This window comes from Leptonotus elevatus, chromosome 2 (assembly GCF_054856555.1).
Source record: "Leptonotus elevatus isolate MCC_2025b chromosome 2, RoL_Lele_1.0, whole genome shotgun sequence".
In the NCBI taxonomy this organism is placed as follows: Eukaryota; Metazoa; Chordata; class Actinopteri; order Syngnathiformes; family Syngnathidae; genus Leptonotus; species Leptonotus elevatus.
In genome coordinates this window covers 31,720,029-31,737,554 of record NC_141240.1, presented here as the reverse complement: position 1 = coordinate 31,737,554, position 17,526 = coordinate 31,720,029, and the positions used below count along the sequence as shown (strand labels likewise).

The 17,526-nt window shown below is 38.6% G+C and overlaps 1 protein-coding gene and 1 long non-coding RNA gene across 3 annotated transcripts in view; both read left to right on the top strand.

Moving 5' to 3' along the window:
* Nucleotides 1-402: 402 nt before the first annotated feature.
* On the top strand, nt 403-2,335 carry LOC147179619 (uncharacterized). Its single transcript, XR_015094045.1, has 4 exons — nt 403-662; nt 981-1,065; nt 2,083-2,124; nt 2,228-2,335. It is a non-coding gene; the product is annotated as an uncharacterized LOC147179619 (long non-coding RNA).
* Nucleotides 2,336-2,433: 98 nt separating this feature from the next.
* The window catches only part of LOC147179618 (aryl hydrocarbon receptor-like), a 30,493-nt gene continuing 15,400 nt past the window's right edge, over nt 2,434-17,526 (top strand). The window contains exons 1-4 of one of the 2 annotated variants that reach the window (XM_086068071.1): nt 2,434-3,458; nt 3,538-3,674; nt 5,520-5,646; nt 9,165-9,352. In XM_086068071.1, coding sequence (XP_085924197.1) covers nt 3,554-3,674; nt 5,520-5,646; nt 9,165-9,352 — 436 coding nt within the window. In that variant the 5' untranslated portion in view covers nt 2,434-3,458; nt 3,538-3,553. Of the gene's footprint in view, nt 3,675-5,519; nt 5,647-9,164; nt 9,353-17,526 lie in introns of both variants that reach the window. The other variant, XM_086068070.1, reaches the window with a different exon arrangement.

Sequence of the window (17,526 nt, the reverse complement as noted above, 5' to 3'; positions counted from 1 at the left end):
AGTTTTATTTTAAAGAGCAACACTAATGCACACAGCAGATTATAAACCAAATTACACTTTTCTTTAAAAATCTCATGTTGTTCATAACATTTTGGGAAAGGTTATTCAGTAAAATATGAAAATGTTCCTGATGTACTTGTATTGTGTTGTATTAAAACAAAGGGACAAACACCAACTATAATTATGCAATGATTTTACTGGTTCAGTTCCGGTTCGGCCCACTTGACATCAAATTAAGAGAGACCCCTGACCCCAATGACACCTGTAGATTCTCCACTCATCCACTATTCTATTCACAGTAAAAAGGATTCTTCTTGCTTTTCAGGCAGGGAAATGTGCCAAACGGATTTTGCTGCTTTCTAGTGGCCATTTTTTGTAAAAGGTACTTTGTCAAGGTCTGATACAATGGCCCCCGCATACTTGCCATTCGGCACCCACCGATTCTCTAGTCTCAGATTTAAAAATTTAATGTTTTTTTAATTAACAAAAATATTTTATAATATACTTTTACGTGTGGTTTCCATGTTGATGTTTCTTCAAGGGCAGCATCACCACTGGTGGGAGTGTCCCCAGGTCCAGATCCACCACACCCATCTTTATGAATATGTGTTTGTGTGTTTCTACACACTCTTGTATTTGCTGCTGTCAGACTCTGTGAGCTGGTGAGTTTTGGTCACATTGTTGATTTTTTGACATGCTGCTGTTGCCAAGACTTGAACTAACCGCACACATGCGGCATAATTTTTTTTTGAGGAAACGACTAATTATTGTCATTTCTCATAGAGTGTGGAAGGAACCATGAAAATGTAATTAATGTCGTGTTCATTCAGAATTGTGGAAAAGTAATTTTGCTTGTGGTGTTTCTGAAGTCAAAGCAACATACTTAGTAGTTATAAAGTTACAACTAGGATTTTAAATGTCAAAATAGCAAACATGAACAAAACGTGAATTTTTGAATTCGTTTTTAATGTTGTTTCTAGGCTGCTGTGAAGATGGTCTCTTACACAACTCCTCTCCCCTTACACGTAACCATGCATCCGGGGTCAGTGACCAAAACTACGGCCGGTATGTTTAAATGAAAGTTTCTGAAAGAGGCAAACAGAGTCTTTGTCAGTCCGAATTGTTAAAGAACAACATGCTCTTAGTTAAATATTGTAAAAGTCAACAAAGACTTGAAGCAGATTGGCTGAGCTGTGAAACCACAAATGTTTGCTCTTCTTACCGATACTTATACACCTTCAGTGTTTTCTCATCACCAGCTGCACTCATGCCACTTCCTCTTCTCACCTGGCATAGCTTTATTTAAAAATTATTTAGGTGTATACTTTGTATAAGAGAGAGAAGAGTACTGCCATAATAGTGTGTTGATATATTTAATGTCAAAATGATGACATCATTACTAAGGCAGAGCAAAGAGGAGGAAGGAGTGTCTTATCAGCCTTACATCAGAGTCAAGTCAAGGAGCGACTCCCTCGTGCAGCGTCTGTTGCCTTGGAGATAAGACAAGTCAGGAGGTTGCGGGTTTGAATCTTGGCTTTGGGCTCCGTGTGTGGATTTTGCATGTTTTCGGCATACCAGCATGTGTTTTCGATGAGTAACTCCCACATACCAAAAACGTGCATGTTTAACAAATACCCCAAATTGTGAGTGTAAATTGTTTGTCCATCTGTGCCCAGTGATTGGGTGGCGACCAGTTGTAGGGGGTGTATCATGGCTCTTGCCCAAAGTCATCTAAGATGGGCTCGAGCTCACCTGCATGACGACAAGTTTTGCATTGCGTTAGCATTAAGATAGCAGACTTGTGTGGTTTGATGTTTAAACTTCAATGGGGAAGAACAATAAACAGCTTCAAATAAGAATTTGGCCTCTTCTTTGAAGGATTGTTCCCTGCCACCATGTACAGTCATGAGTGTAATTCAAATTTTTTGCTTAGAACTCTGGACAAAAAAATAAAAATAAAATGCTGAAAAATATTTTTTTTAAGTCAGGCCTTTCATAGATAGAGTAAGTTGAGGTAGCACAGAACTGGGAGTAAGATCAGGAATAATTCATCTTAAACTTTAACTTGTCTTTTTTTTTAAGACCTAAATGTGGATGACGGTACCTTTGGAGCCTTGATTGGAGGTGAGAGCTAAACGCTAAGTGCTCTATTTTCATAGACATATTTTCACATTTTGCTCATATAACTAAAATGTACCACTGTATGGTTGTGTGTTTCCTCTTGTAGGTGTTATAAGTGCCACGCTAATCCTCATCTGCGTGATTGTATTTGTGCTATGGCGCCGGTCCAGTCATAAGGGCTCGTACGTTACCCATGAGATGGACAACCAGGATGATGATGATGATGATGATGATGATGATGATGATGATGATGATGACTCAGTTTGTTCTGACAGACACAGAACTCCAACACAAAGTAGCTCTTGACATTCGTGCAGATGACTAGAGCAGGAAAGTGTCAATATGTTACTTAGATAGTGAAAGTAAAGAACCAGTTAAAGATTTAGACTCACTTTCTCATTCTCTATCTTACTGCACAATGCAGATTTGAGAGAAAAAAGAACAAAAGTCCTGGTAAACAAATCATACATATGGAGTTACCCTTAAAACATTGCAACATTTCTCATTTTAAAAATTGTACAGAAAAGTATACATTTTGTAGGATATTGTGGATATAAAAGTCTACACACCCATGTTCAAATGCCAGATTTTCTTAATATGAAAAAATGAGAGCAAGAGTGTATCTATATTATCTCAATTGTATTTTTTTTAACAATTAAATTGTACATTCATAGGTCACATTAATGGTGGAAAAATGAAAAGATTTATCTTATACTAATTTTTTAATGACAAAAACCTGGCACTTGAACAAGGGTGTGCAGACATTGTATCCACTGTAGATAGATACTTTATTCATCCTGTGAATAAAATATCTTAAATAGATTTAAAGTATCTTGTGAATAAATATCTAAAATAGCCAACTTCAATAGATATCATCATTTTGTAATTTTAAACTTTGTCAGGATTTTTTTTTTTTTAAATATTTTATCAAAATGAATTTGTGACCCTTGTGAGGAATGTATTGTTGTTTTTATTATTGGAATTGTTGTTGTTACTTTTTATTATTACCCCTCACACACCCACACCCCACCCCTCTCACTGACCCTCCTTTTTTTTCTCTTATTCTCTGACCCATGGGTCTGGAATAAAGAATAAAGTAAATAAGCAGTTAAGAAAATGGATTGATGTAAACAGCACCACCTTGCGGCTAACATGTTCAGTATGTATCAAAGTGTTAGTTTTGAGTCCAAATTCACAAGGATGCATGGTCCACCGAAGGCCGAATTTGTCGTCTGCATGACGTCACTCCCACTGCGACTCGACATCACGCACGGACATCTGTATACAGACTGAAACCACTGTCAAGGAAGTGCCCAAGTCTTTTCAGATGAGCCACTGTAACTTGTACCTATATTTTATCTACATGCACAAATGGGCATGAAAATATAATTTTGTTTTGTTTGAGTTCCTTCCCAGTTTGCCCCAAGATGCCATGAGCATTGAGCAGAGCTGCAGTCTGCCAAAACGCCTCTGGCTCTCCCTACTAACAAGGGCAGAAGGATTCCCGAGGCCAAACTTGACTGGCCTGCCATGGAAGATCACCATGGCATCAGGTCTGTAATTTAAACTGCCTCTGACCTGTAATCACAAACCCTTTTTTCCCCCGCCTGGATGAATTTGAGAAAAGTTTTGTTGAGGAAATATCCTTTTCAATCCAGTACTTTTGTTTGGGTAGACATAGTTGCCATTTGACGTTTTAGTGTTTTTTTGGTCAACAGATATTTCAAAGCTGTCTAAAAATGTGTATGACCTAATTGTGTGGTTTAGGTTACCTGACAGCAACCCTCATGGGCGTGTAGCTACGCTTTTGTCTTGTGGTGGTGACCAAGTAGTCATGACGTCATCCAAAACAAAAGTCCTTCCAAGCTCCTCCTACTTTCTCCGTCTCTGACCTGGCAACATCTCATTTTCATTCCTTCACTCATAATCGATAGTTACATTTTCACTTTATTGGTTCTCTGTCAGTGCTTCCACACCTTCAGTAAGCCAAAGTACATATTTTATTTTACAAAAATCTCACAGCAACCCAGCAACAACAAAAAAACTCACAAAAGGGGCTTTAAGGTGGTATCTTTATTATTATTATTATTATTATTATTATTATTATTAGTATGAGTGGCCAAAGTTACAAACTGTCACTTGGTTGATATTTTGCTTTGTGTTGCAAGGCAAAATTTTAGTTGCAAGTGAGCTTCAGATACAGTTATGTTCATAAATGTAACATACCATCGGGGTATGTAAATTTATGAGCACAATGGAGTCAGAAAAGGGAACAACAGTCGTTGGTGCACTTTCAGCCAATAATTGAATGGAGCAAATAGTCAAACGTACAAATACAAAATGAAAACACTCACAAGGAGCATTTAACAGATAGAAATAGCCACATGAAAAATGACCTATTAAAATCTCAAACGTGTATTCACATATCAATGACGGGACTGACTGACTTTAAGCATAATTAATTACACTTTATTAAATCAGTATTTCTTTTTCTTTTTTTTAATGCTCTTTTTTTAATTTTCATTTTATAATAAAGTGCTATTTTTATTTATTGGGGCTGGAACAAATACATGTAATTTTAATTAATTTCAATTGGGAAGGAGTAATTTGAATTATGAGAATTATGGGGCACGAAATGGATTAAACTCATTAGTCAAGGTAGCAGCTATGAGTCAAAAAATATTATTATTATTATTATTATTATTAATATTATTATTATTATTATCGCCACTGCTCTGCTTTGACTGATTAATTTATGACAATTAGCTAGTAAAAATAACAATTTTACATATACATTTGACATTGTTTCATTTGAAAAAAAAAAAGAAATATTACAATAATACATAATGGATTTAATATATATGTTTATACATCATCATGCACGCACTTTGTGTGCTGAAATTTAACTAACCATGGCTTAAACACGAGTAACTAATAAGTATGTTGAACTACAGTACTTCAGTTGGATACAGTATTTCCATAAATTTAAGTCAAATTTAAGGTCGTCGTTTTGGTTAGTCCACGCCTGTCAGGACATTATGCAATAAATAGTATGTAGTCCACCTTAAACACTGTACAGTACAGTAAATGCTTTTTGCAGCCACATGAGATGACCGACATTGAATCAAATCTCAATTTTCTTACCACTGCGACAGTCAGAGCGACACACATGCGGATCTTCACCGATTGTCGCTTTAACAAAAGAGCCTGGAGTGGAACTTTGTGGGCGGTTTCGTCGTGACTTTGTCAAGAGTTGGCAGTCTGTTGACTTCTGATGGGCGTTTCGCCGGAAAGAAAAGGAAACCAAAGAGCTGCTATTCACATTTCAAACTTAAAAAACTTTATTTTGTTCATTTCTGTGGGGATGTGATCCGATTTTTTTTTTTTTGTTGCGCCAGGACCCATTTTCTGCTCTTCAAAGACGGGATTAAACCACGTTTGTGACTTTGTGAGTTCGGATCTCACCATGCTGGCGAGCAGTGCGATTTACGCAGCGAAGAAACGGAAGAAGCCGCTTCAAAAAATGTAAGTTTAAAAAAAAGACACATCTGCGATCACACTACATTATCTCCTCACAGTCACTTATGTTTGTTCTGTTCTGTTGCTATACTGCTACTCTCTCACCATGTAATGATGTCATACGTGGGTAGGCTGCTGTTCTTTTTTCAGTGTCACATAATGAATTTAAATGGTGGTGTATTATCCACAGCAGAGGGGACAAACATATTTGTACTCAAATAGAAGGACAGATACTTGCGTGAAAAAAACTCTGGTGAAGAATGAGAACATATTCAAATCCATAAGTAAAAGTACAAAAATACAGACTCTGAAATGTACAATTTTGATAATTGATAATTATATACCTGCTTTGATTACTTGCCACAAGTGGATAAAAAGTGTGCATAGAATAGTTTCCCTCCTATGTAATTTCTTACAGGATAATTAGGACTCAATTTACAAGAACTAAATAACCCCCCAAAAAGTTTATGATTAATAACAAATGAAAAAAATACCTCACCTTGTTTTATCAGATTGGACAGAATTTTTGAACGCTAGAAACTGGTGGGTTTTAAACTGGCACACTTTGTCAGCAATCATTTATTGTGAGCAACATAAAAATTTTAAGGTTTGGAAATATGCAGTTGATTTGATCTTTCTGTAACTGTTTACATATATTTGCTTTGCGTTGTCATATGAGGAATTTCTAAAAGTAAATATTTTGGCAAATTAAGGATTACAGAGTAGCTATCTGTTTTCAGATGAATATGAATTAAAGGTTAAGTCAGAGAAATAAACACTCAAGTATAGATAACCTGACATTATGTACTTCCCGTTACTGATTTGATCCACATTGTGTAACACATGTTGTGTTACTGAGCACCACCTTCACAGTGATACTTTACATTGTGTTGTATACCCATGTAATAGACATGATTGCAGCATGTGCATGATTTTGTCATTGTAGTGTACATTTAGTGTAATATAAATAAGGCCATTCATTATAGAAGACTGCTTACCCTGTGGTGGTTATGCAATATGAGTCGACTACATTTACCCAGTCTGCTTCACAAGACAACTGTTATTGCTTTTGCTCACAGTACCATGTGAGCCATCCCATTCTCATGTGTGCACTTGAGGGCTTCCTTTTTGGAGGCTGTGGTCAACATGCAAGCCGAAATGGGCGTTGTATTGGTCAGTGCCTTTGTGGAGTGACACACTAGCTAGTTTTCCTTCACATTTTTACAACATTGACACCTAAATTGTAGAGGTGCTTGAGCTCATTGAAGGAAAAATGCTTCAATTTATTTGCAGATTAGCATTGTCAGTTCAGAAAACGGTAAAAACTAAGCACAAATTAACGCATCATCAATTTCAAGATCCTGTCAAAATACAGTGACGCTTATGAAGAAAATTACCTCGTTCTATTTGCCAAGGGAGCTAATCTAAGTTTTAGGGGTTCCGATCTGTTTCTTCTTTCCATAGCTTTGAAATTAAGGATTTAAAGTCTCTGCATTGTGTCCTGAAACTCCTCTTTCCAAATGAACAGCTAGTTTCTCCTTTAGGCCTCTCAGCTTTGTGGGTATTTTTTGACCGATGTTTGAACATCGATAGTCAATCGGGTAGCCAGTGGTTGTGCTAATGCTAAATGCTATCTTTAGATTGGATTGTTCATGCCATGCTTGTGTGGGGTTTCTTCAGGTTCACATTTGAGAAAAACATACATGTTGGTTGAATACGTCTAATTGTAAAATTATGTATATTCAATTGAAGGGTATTTGAAATATTTTTAGTAATTATTTATTTATTTTTACAAAGGTCATAGCTAAATATGTGTCCAGCATGGTTACCACAGCGCTTTCCATTGTTTTTGCAGAACCATTAACATGGATCAGTTTGACAACTTTGTCATCTAAAATGCAAATAAATATTTACATTTTCTTTGTCATTGGCACATAAGTATGTCAGAACAAAATGTAATGAAAGAGAAAAGAAACGGTGGTTCTCAAAACTCCACATAGTTCCTCTTCACCTCTGTAAACACAAATCAAATAAAGGCAAATCAAGTTTTATTCATGAAGTGCTTTTCATATAAAATGCACTGCAACGCATGCAATTCAACTCAACTCTACCCAACTCAACTCAACTCAACTCAACTCAACTCAACTCAACTCAACTCAACTCAACTTTATTTATAAATCTTGTCGCATTGTTACATATATACATGACATGCTTACTCACATTCACAACTGTGGACAATTTAGAGTCTGCAAATAAACTTGTATTTCTTTGGAATGCAGGAGCAAGCCAGTCTACCAACATCTACCCAAGAATGGCGAAGCTCATATTCAAATCTTCAATCTCAGAACTGTGAGGCTATGCTAACGACTTTAACACTGTACCGAGATACAAAATATGATTTCTTGTAAAATAAATAAATAACTATGAACTTCCACTCTGTGCATTTTCTGATACTTACAATGTTCATCATTGTCTTAACAGTTGACACTGACAGAAGTCCAGTGGCAAGACAGTTTTCTTTCTCTTGTTTTCAAAAGGTGCCTCTTCCGCTCAAGACAAAGCACCTTTGTGATCGCAGGGGAGTGTTTTTTTTTCAAGTCACTTGATCCCATATTGCCCTAACAGACACACCCCTCATATGGCCGATGTGCCAGATAGTGCCAGAGGCAACAATACCGGCCACTTATTGTTCTCGCTGAGAGTCTTTCTTTCAGGAATGTGTCGATAGCCATCTCGCCGTCATTTCAGGTCCGTCGTTTTCTGGAGGATTATTGCAAGCAGATGGCTATTTTTTACTGAAAGGAGGGAAAGGAAGTCTACATTTCATTATTTTAGCTACAGATGGTGGCATTTACTTCTTCCTTGAACACACCACCAGGACTTGTCACAGCTTTGTAATAGTTGACCAAAATAATTCACTTACATTTTTCACACTGTTTCAGAGTAAGCACTTTCCACGAATTTGTGTGTGTGTGTGGGGGGGTGTAGGAGATTTGGCTTTTCGATTAAATTTCATGATGAACTTAAAATGCACTAAGGATGAACTTCATTTGACCTTTCAAATTAAGTCCACTTGTAAAGGTTATAGTGCATTTTAAGTTCATCCTGGAAGTTTACACAAAAGCTGACTATCCTTAACTTTTTGAGAGTTGTATATGGAAAAGAAAATATTACAAGAATGCAATATTACAGATATATACTCTATGTGCGTAATGAGGTATTCAGCAAATAAATAGAAAAGTATCAATGAAACGGTTCAGATTAAAGCCATGACGTGCGTTTTATATGTGTGGTTTAAATTGTTAAAAGTTAATGATGCCACGAGAAAATTAGTCATCAAGTATAAATCTATTTGAGGACTAAGTTGCTTCTCATGATGTTGTCTTGGACTTGTGGTTTTGCTAGTGAACAGACAAGGCATTCCAGGTTGTAATATGCTTATCAGGTTCTCCTACGTGTATGCACCTTTTATTTGCTGTACTCATACTAATGTTATGAATTTATTCTTATCATCTGTCTTGTAGACCCAAACTGCCACCTCCTGAAGCTGCCAAATCAAACCCGTCCAAACGGCACCGCGACCGTCTGAACAACGAACTGGAGAAACTGACCAGCTTGCTGCCCTTCACCGAAGATGTTTGTGCTCGTCTGGATAAGTTGTCCGTGCTGCGGCTCAGTTTGGGTTACCTGAAGGTTAAGAGCTTCTTTAATGGTGAGTCTCAGCAGCAGAACTCAACACTGCAGAATTCAGTAATGCCAACGTGGCGACTTTCTCACTAAAGCTGGTGACTTTTTTTGTCAAAAGCGATTAGCGACAAATCTAGCGACTTTTTCTGGTGCTTTAGTATCTTCACAGGACGCCATTGTCAAATGTGAGGCTAGGGTTTTTTGGGGGGTTGGTTTCAATTTTCCCCCAGCGTCTTCATACTGTTTGACTGTCTTTTTGAAATCCAAGAAGCTATCAGATGCAGACTTCCTGAAAGACAAATTCCCTTTTTCCAGACGAGGCATCATGCTTTGGGGTCTTGGGAGCAATATTGCTAAATCCTGTGTTGCTGTGAAATGTGACCCTTCTGGCACACCATATATTTGGAACTGACCTTTTGGCCAAATGAGGTGTAACGTTACAGGCTAGCCCTTCAGTGTCTGTGTCTGTGTGTATACTTTCTGAGTTCAAACAGATAAGTTGGCGTATGTTCACCAATGAGCATTGTGTGTTGTATTCTACATCAATCAAATTAAGACTGTTTTCTCAGGCCAATCATTGAGTCCCAGTCGATCCCGCAATATTTTGTGCTCCCTTCATCAGAATACTTCACCTTTATTTTCATCTATTTCATCCTCATAATCATTCGCTATAGTCTCCCTTGTAAAAGCATCTCTATTTTAACTATTTTAACTTTGAGGACCATGCACCTCCTTCAATCAGTATCGTTAGCACATTTTAGTCTGACCGCTTAAATGATTACGTCAATCCCTCCCCCAAACAGTTTCCGCCCCCACCTGACCTCCACCCGCTTCCTCCTCAACAAACCGTGTTGAACTCCAGGCTGTTGTTGAAATGGTGCAACCTTTTTGCCTTTCACGAGGACAATTCAGGGCTCTATGCATTCATGAGGCTTGGCACACCCACCACACTAGAAAGTCCCACATTGTATCTTAGATCTCCTTCAAAGGCTCTTTCAAAGTGGACCTGCATCAGAAATGCATTGTGATTCCTGTTATTATCCTACTCGTTGCTGTTTTGGTATTAAACACTTCTCATTACTGTTTCTTTGTAGGCTGTATTTTTATGATATAATAAGATGTTTGTTCATTTAGTGGTCCCTTCATCACTCATATGATTTGTACATGATGAGCCTCTCCAGCAGAGAACAGTGGATGTGGCCTTTTTATTCATGCCAAATTAGTTTTAATGTGTTATTAGAAAGAACAGTTTTGTAAAATTTTATAGTGTGGTTTTAAAAGACAAACGCAGTAGAACACAAACTTCATTTGTTCCCAGACTACGTTCATGAACCAAAATTTTGCAAACCAAAGTCGTTATATGTTCAGCCACAGAATCAAGTCACCTTCGCGCACAGCCAATGCAAGATGACCGCCAAGGAGCAGATAGTAAGAAGGGCATCGGTGAGCTTTCCTCCGCTTGCCTTTAGCCTTGCCGCCGGAATCGCAACACTTTCTATGACTTTCTATTTGCACTTGGATGTTTCAATTTCCTTTGAGTCATACTACGGGCCATATTTAGAGAAAAAACAAAAAGATACGAATGGGTATATGATATACGTGACAAGCAGAATGAACAAAATTCAAGCTGGATATTTGTCTTAAAATTTGGATTGAACATAGATGACCTGGAAGTTCAAAGGTTCAAGGCTAAGCCAAATTAGTGTGAATAAAGATGCGTTCTGTCTCGGTCACCTCAACCTTGTCTTGCTCTAGTCCCTTAGCCATGGGACTATGCAAAGTGTGCATACTGTAGGATCATGGGAAATGTCCAAAGGTCAAGTCCCATTTTTCTGACAACACCAGCATTGTTCGATATTTTTAGTTGACAGTTGCAACTGGCTTGTATCCATGTCTTCCATGTTACTGACTGCAGTGGTACTTAATGACGCTTTCAGTTATCCCATGAGGTTTTCTAAAGGAAGTATCATAAACAATGTTTAAAATACAGTAGATCGGAAGTTGCCACATGTTTCCAGAGTTGATTGAAGCCAATGCGGCATAAGCAAAGGAATTCTCTGGCTGTGGAGAGGAGTTTTTTGTGGTCTTATAATGGATCGTTCAAACCTCCGTCCTTCACTGGGCCTCAGGAAATACCTACACTCTTTTGAAGTAGCTCTGTACTTTGTCCTTTGCTGGACATTAAGACTTTTCTCACTATGTCAACAAACACAACCCCCACCCACCAGCCTGTGGATGTACTTTCCAGATGTGTTTCTCAGCAGATCTAGGCCTCCCCACAGATGAATTCTGCTGGAGGTTCTACTGAAGCCTTGTACAATGAGCCCTAACACTGAAACCCATAAATGACAATGTGGCTCTACTATAAGTAAAAGTGCTTGAATCTGGTGACTTATTAAGATATCCTTTTATTTCAAGATTTGAGGTGTTATAGATCGTGCTTCATGCTATTGTGTAGATTAGAATATAACGTATTAAGGTCTTACCTCTAACATGTCATACGTCTTGCTACTGATCAACTTTTTGGAAGTACTTACAGACGAGGTAACTGTCACCGGGAATTTTATGGCCTGTTTGATGGAGGGATTAGAAACTGAATTTGTGAATCGGTAGCTGGCTGATGAAAATATACTGACCTATATCTCTGACACGGCCAAGCTTAACAAAAAGTTTGTCGTGGCATAGTGAGTTGATAGCATCAGACCTTCAGAGCTTCTTCATGGAGGATTGCAGTCAAAACAGAATAGCCGAACGCTCGTGTTAAAACCTGCCCAAGCATCCGTAACACAGAGAATGTGTGTGAATGAGTATGTGTGTGTCGCTGCACTTCTATTTCAGGATTTGAAGCAGCAGCCCGATGGTGCTGAGCCAAGATTAGGTTGGGTGAGTGCCAGAAATGCCTTGATGATTTATTGTGCCCAAATGGCACCCAAATACTCTGTTATTAAAAACATAGGGGTGATATCCCCAAATATATAGCTTTTGCACCCTTGACACTTTTACAGCTCTGTGATGTACTTTACCTTGTTGGCTCTTGGAAGTACAAACCTTGAAGTCCAATAATTATAAGGTACCCTTTATTCACTGTTCTTTTTTTCTACGACAGTTTTAGGAGTGGAGTACTGATTCGTAGTGCAACGCTGGTTAAATAGTAATAGTTTTCATGATGTCAGAGGCTTTAGAGCCATAGGCCTTCCAAAATTAAGTGAAGGCAGTCGCCTCCAAATTGTATTTGCAGTAAAACCCCTGCTTAATACGTATACAAAATACTTCCAGAAATGTGGGCCATTGATTGCTGTATTTTAAGGAGTAGCTGTGTTTGTTTTTCACAAGCAAACCTAAATATGCGTTTGTCGATGTACACGCACATAAATGTCAGTCACCCCACCTCACCTTAGAATTAACACACTGTCCACCGACAACCTACCTTCACCCCCCATCGCAGGTGAGGCCGACAGACGATTAGGAGGTGTACTCGATATGTTGAGCGCAACATTTAAATAATGGCAGATGATGCTGTCACATTATGGACTGCTTCATTACAAACCTTCTCCCAACCCTCCAAGTATTTATATTCTTCCTAATTGGTCCCAGATGTGTTGTCGTGAGAGCATCCCACTGGCCCACCAATCACACTCTGTGCTGTGATATTTCTTAGTTCTCGCCCTCTTGCAGAGAGTAATCACTCAGCTGGCAAACTATGAAACGTTAAGTGTCCTTCATGTGCTCGCTCGCCGCCAATGACTCAACGCTTACTCAAAGCCAGGCTCCACATACGTAGTGCAGATAGAATGGTCTGAGTAGGCTTCTCCTCTTCTAAGACCAGATCTGTTTGCATTCCTGCTTCGCTCAGGGGTTTATAGCAGTGTAGTAGTTGAATAGAAAATATAATTGAAGCATTTATAGCCCACACTTTTAAAACTAAGAACAGGTAGAGCTATTTCTCGTGATGTCTGAAAGAAAATCTTGTTTGGAAGAGGAGGTTGTAACATGAGGCTGCGCCTGTGATGGAGATAGATGTCTGCTAAGTGTGTCTGTCAGAACGTGGGCCCCACTAGCAAACAACAAGCAGGAACATAGAGTTAGGAAATAAATTGTAAAAACAAATATTCTCCCACATATTATGAGTTTTGAATATGAAGTTGAGGAGATCAAGCCACAGGTGTATTATCCTCTGAGGAACTTGCTGCTTCCGGATGGAATGTCCTTGCCATTGGCCCAGTTCTCTCTGTCGAAGTCAGCGTTTCCTTTCACTGACACATTTGCAACTGTTTTCACCTCACATTTTTCATTTTGTGGTCGTGCTGGCGTTATATTTCTAGTTCATATTAACACTTTGTTTAGTTGTTCACTATTTAACTTGAAACCACATCGAGTCATGTGAGCAACGCTGTCACATGCCTAGATGTAAAAACAGCTTTCCTTCTCTCATGGCGAGATTCAGATTCTTTCGTGCCGTTTGTCGTGTTTACATACTTGGGCCCAGGGAGATGAAAGAGGAGCTGGCGCATCCTTACAGCTGGTTCAGACATGTCTCCCCTCCTGGCCCCCACACCAAAACAATGACTAGTGGTTTTGTAATGTGGCTCTGTGTAGCAAAAAGAATATGACTGAGAATGCTAATGTCAGTTATATGTCTAGTAACTTTATGGATGACAAATCAATCTCTAATTTAGGGTTCTTTTTTTTCAGACTGATGATGACATCATAGATTCCCGTGTCCTATCACATTTACTGTATGTTCATAGTAACACGTACCATTAATTATAGGGTCAACAGTTCAAAGTTCAAATACTCCTCTCTCTTTTTTGCTCTCTTTCATTGATGTTTTCTTCTTGCCGTGCCTCATGTCAGAAGCTGCTGAAAAGCTCTTGAAGGCATTAGTAAACATATGTGCCACATTCCTGTGCCAGATTATTTTTAGCCAAACGGTATTTATTTTTAGGGCAGTAGTAAATTCATTGGTAGACTTTCCTCATGTTATTCTCTTGGCTCACGCGCCTGAGCAGCAAAGTCGACACAAGGAGCAGTCAAACGTGTCTGTAGCATGAAGGGGAGCAATTGCTTAGCACTGCAGCTCATGTAAAGAAACTCAATAGCAAATATGCACATGAGCCCTATTCATGTTGATATGGTGATGTAATCAATGTCGGCGCACAGTTGGAGTCAGTGGGCCAATTGATGGCGCCATCTTTAAAATCTAAATGTTTCTCTCTAAAGTCACAGTATATACAGGCATCCAGACCTCGGAGCATTGTAGCCTATGTCTAATCTGGAATTTAACTGTACTGTCTGATGATGTCTGTGGTTGTGTCAGCACAGACTTGCCTAGCCTGTTTGAAATAAATTTTGTAGCTGTAGCTTGACTTAAGGGTGCCCCAACATGACATGTTTTTCGTGTTACTAGTCATCATCTTTTTTTTTTTACTTTGTGTTGCAAGTAAGGGTGGGTGGTATGGCCTAAAAATTATATCACAATATTTCAAATAAATTTACGGTGACGATCTTTTTAACGATATTGGTAATAATTACTGAACAATAGATTTGTGATTGGTGCTTTAGAATAATATAACTTTTATTGCAGCACAATATTTAAGCCACCTTTTTACCACAATTGAAATGTAAACAAAGTGCAAACATAGCAACCGTAATGGAATGAAATGGAAATAAAAACAGGCCAGGTAGTGTTTACCCTGCGAGGTCTAATTGTAACATAACTGCTTAAAGCAAATACAAAGAAAACACAAACCTTCAGAAGTCAGTAGCAAATTGCATGAGTCAAGAAAGTCCATTATTTTCTCCTGTGTGGTTGATCCTCGTGTTGTAAAAAAATAAATAAGGTAGCAGTCAGTCTTTGGCGTCATGCTTTGTACATCACAGGCAAGTGTATTGTTGAACAATGTTTTCCCCTGCGATTGTTGGGGCAGTGGTTATTTTGCCGTAAACCCTCATTTGAGCGTTATTTTGCCGTGAATGTCTCTGATTGGTCAATAAGAGGAGTGAGAAAATGCTGTGATTGCTTGTAGACATTACTAACGTGTATGAATAACGAAAATGCTGCGCAACAGCAACTCGCACGCCATCTCGTCGAGAGCACGTTAGCTTAGCGGCCGGTTAGCATAACAAAGTCACGTCAACTATGAGGAGAGTTATGGTCACGGTAAAATAGCCACCGCTAAACTTGTCTTGGCCAAACAATACGCGACCGCTTCAGTATTATCCAACCACCGTCTGTTTTTTGTCCTCCTCGCGTGTCTTTAGCCTGCGCATCCTCTTAACTTTAATGGCAACATTTGTCCGGCACAATTAGCAAACAATTGTATTTTTTGCATCATATCTGACCTCTTGTAACCAAACAGCCTCCACACGACAAAGGTAGCTCACTCCCACTTTGCCGACAGAACTGGCTGCAGCTCACAGCCTCACACGCTCCGACATTGTTTTTATGCAGCACCAAGCAACACATGTACATCCAAATAGACACGAATACGTATGATGTTACGCAGTACGTCATCACGTCAATTTCACGTTATTTCAAATTTTTATCACCCAAAAAAATACATCGTAATATCGTAGAAGGTATGATAGGGAACACCTCTAGTTGCAAGTCAGAATTTGAGTGAAGCACTAGCTTCAGATACGCCACCATTTGGAAGCGTAGAAACAAAAATTAAAGCGATAGTCACAGATGCACTTTTAGCTGTTTACTGAACAGGACAAGCAGTAGAACATGCAGGTGACATACCTATGGGGGAACAAACCCATTGGGCCTGTTAGACTTGATTCCCCCCTAATCACTGAGAACGTGAGTGTCCTCAACAGAGCACGACTTTCTACTTCATTCAGGATCTGTTGATACTCAAATGTGAATAGTGCAGGATGGTGAGGGACAACAAGTTTGATCTTTTTTTTTAGTTATTGTGTTTCTGAGCTTGCTTAGGAGTATTTCTTGTTGACAAGAGTTCACAATTAAGCTCAGCCATCACTGTTTAGGGTTGCAGGGAGATTGAGAAAATAATGCTGACTGAGGTTGATTATATGGTGACTTGATCACCAGTCAACCACAGGGCACACAATCAGGCTGACTAAGTAGGAACTGAACCTACGCAGGATGCACCGAAATCAGCCAAATGAAATTGAATTACTGTACTTCAAAGGAATATACAGTAAAAAAAATTATATACTGTAAATATTTGCGTCTCTGAAATGCCTTTCAACCTGTCAATTTACCTTGTTGGTGTCTCTGTGGCTATTGATATTTCAACCACAAGAAAGACAGTGGATATAAAAAGTCTACACACCCCAGTTCAAATTACTTTACTTTTTTCCTTTGCACAAATTGGTACAGTATGTGTGCAAGGATCATTCACCAGTTGTGAGGGAGGAGCCGCGTACTATAATTTGCTTGCAATTGTTAACTTGAGTTCACTCACATTTGTTGACATCGCTCAATGAAAAAATCCTAACAAAAACCAGTAATGGCAAAGGATGTTGAAGCTGATGTTGAAGTTTGTTTAAAACCCAGATTGTCAATACTAATCATTTCAGCTCTATTAAAATACACTTTTGAAATAGCAAACCATGTCTTTTTGTAACTCCGGATTACTGTCATTCTTGTTTATGTTGATGTACTGACGCAACAGGCCGAGATCCACCTCGGCAAGCGGTCTCGGTCCGCTTGTTTTGGCATGCAGTCAAGTTGGCATGATGCCATTCACACTCTAACACTAGTAGAGCAATTGCTCCAGAATTTGATGCTAAGTGTGAAAGAACGATAAAAAAGCACTCAAATGATCAGACACACACACTGCACACGACAAATTAGATTCTGGCAATGCAAACTGATTAACCAGATAGGGGTTTTGCCTATTTGCACACACGCATGTACTAGATACACACACACACACATACATGCGCGCTAAATGCCTATCCATAATTTTGTGTTTTTTAACACACCATCTTTGAGTATCTCTTACATCACATATTTAATTAACATTCTGTATATGTCCTGTGCATAAGAGTTGGAAACATGCATAATGGTGGCATCGGGCTGAAACCACAAAAGTCGCAATTTGGTGAAAAAAATATATATATTTAAAATCTATACTGTAGATTTGTTGCTGTCTTCTAAACTATTGACCAATCTAAATTGTTGAAAATGGCTTACTCCCTTTGATGACGTAATTTTAACTGTTGCGC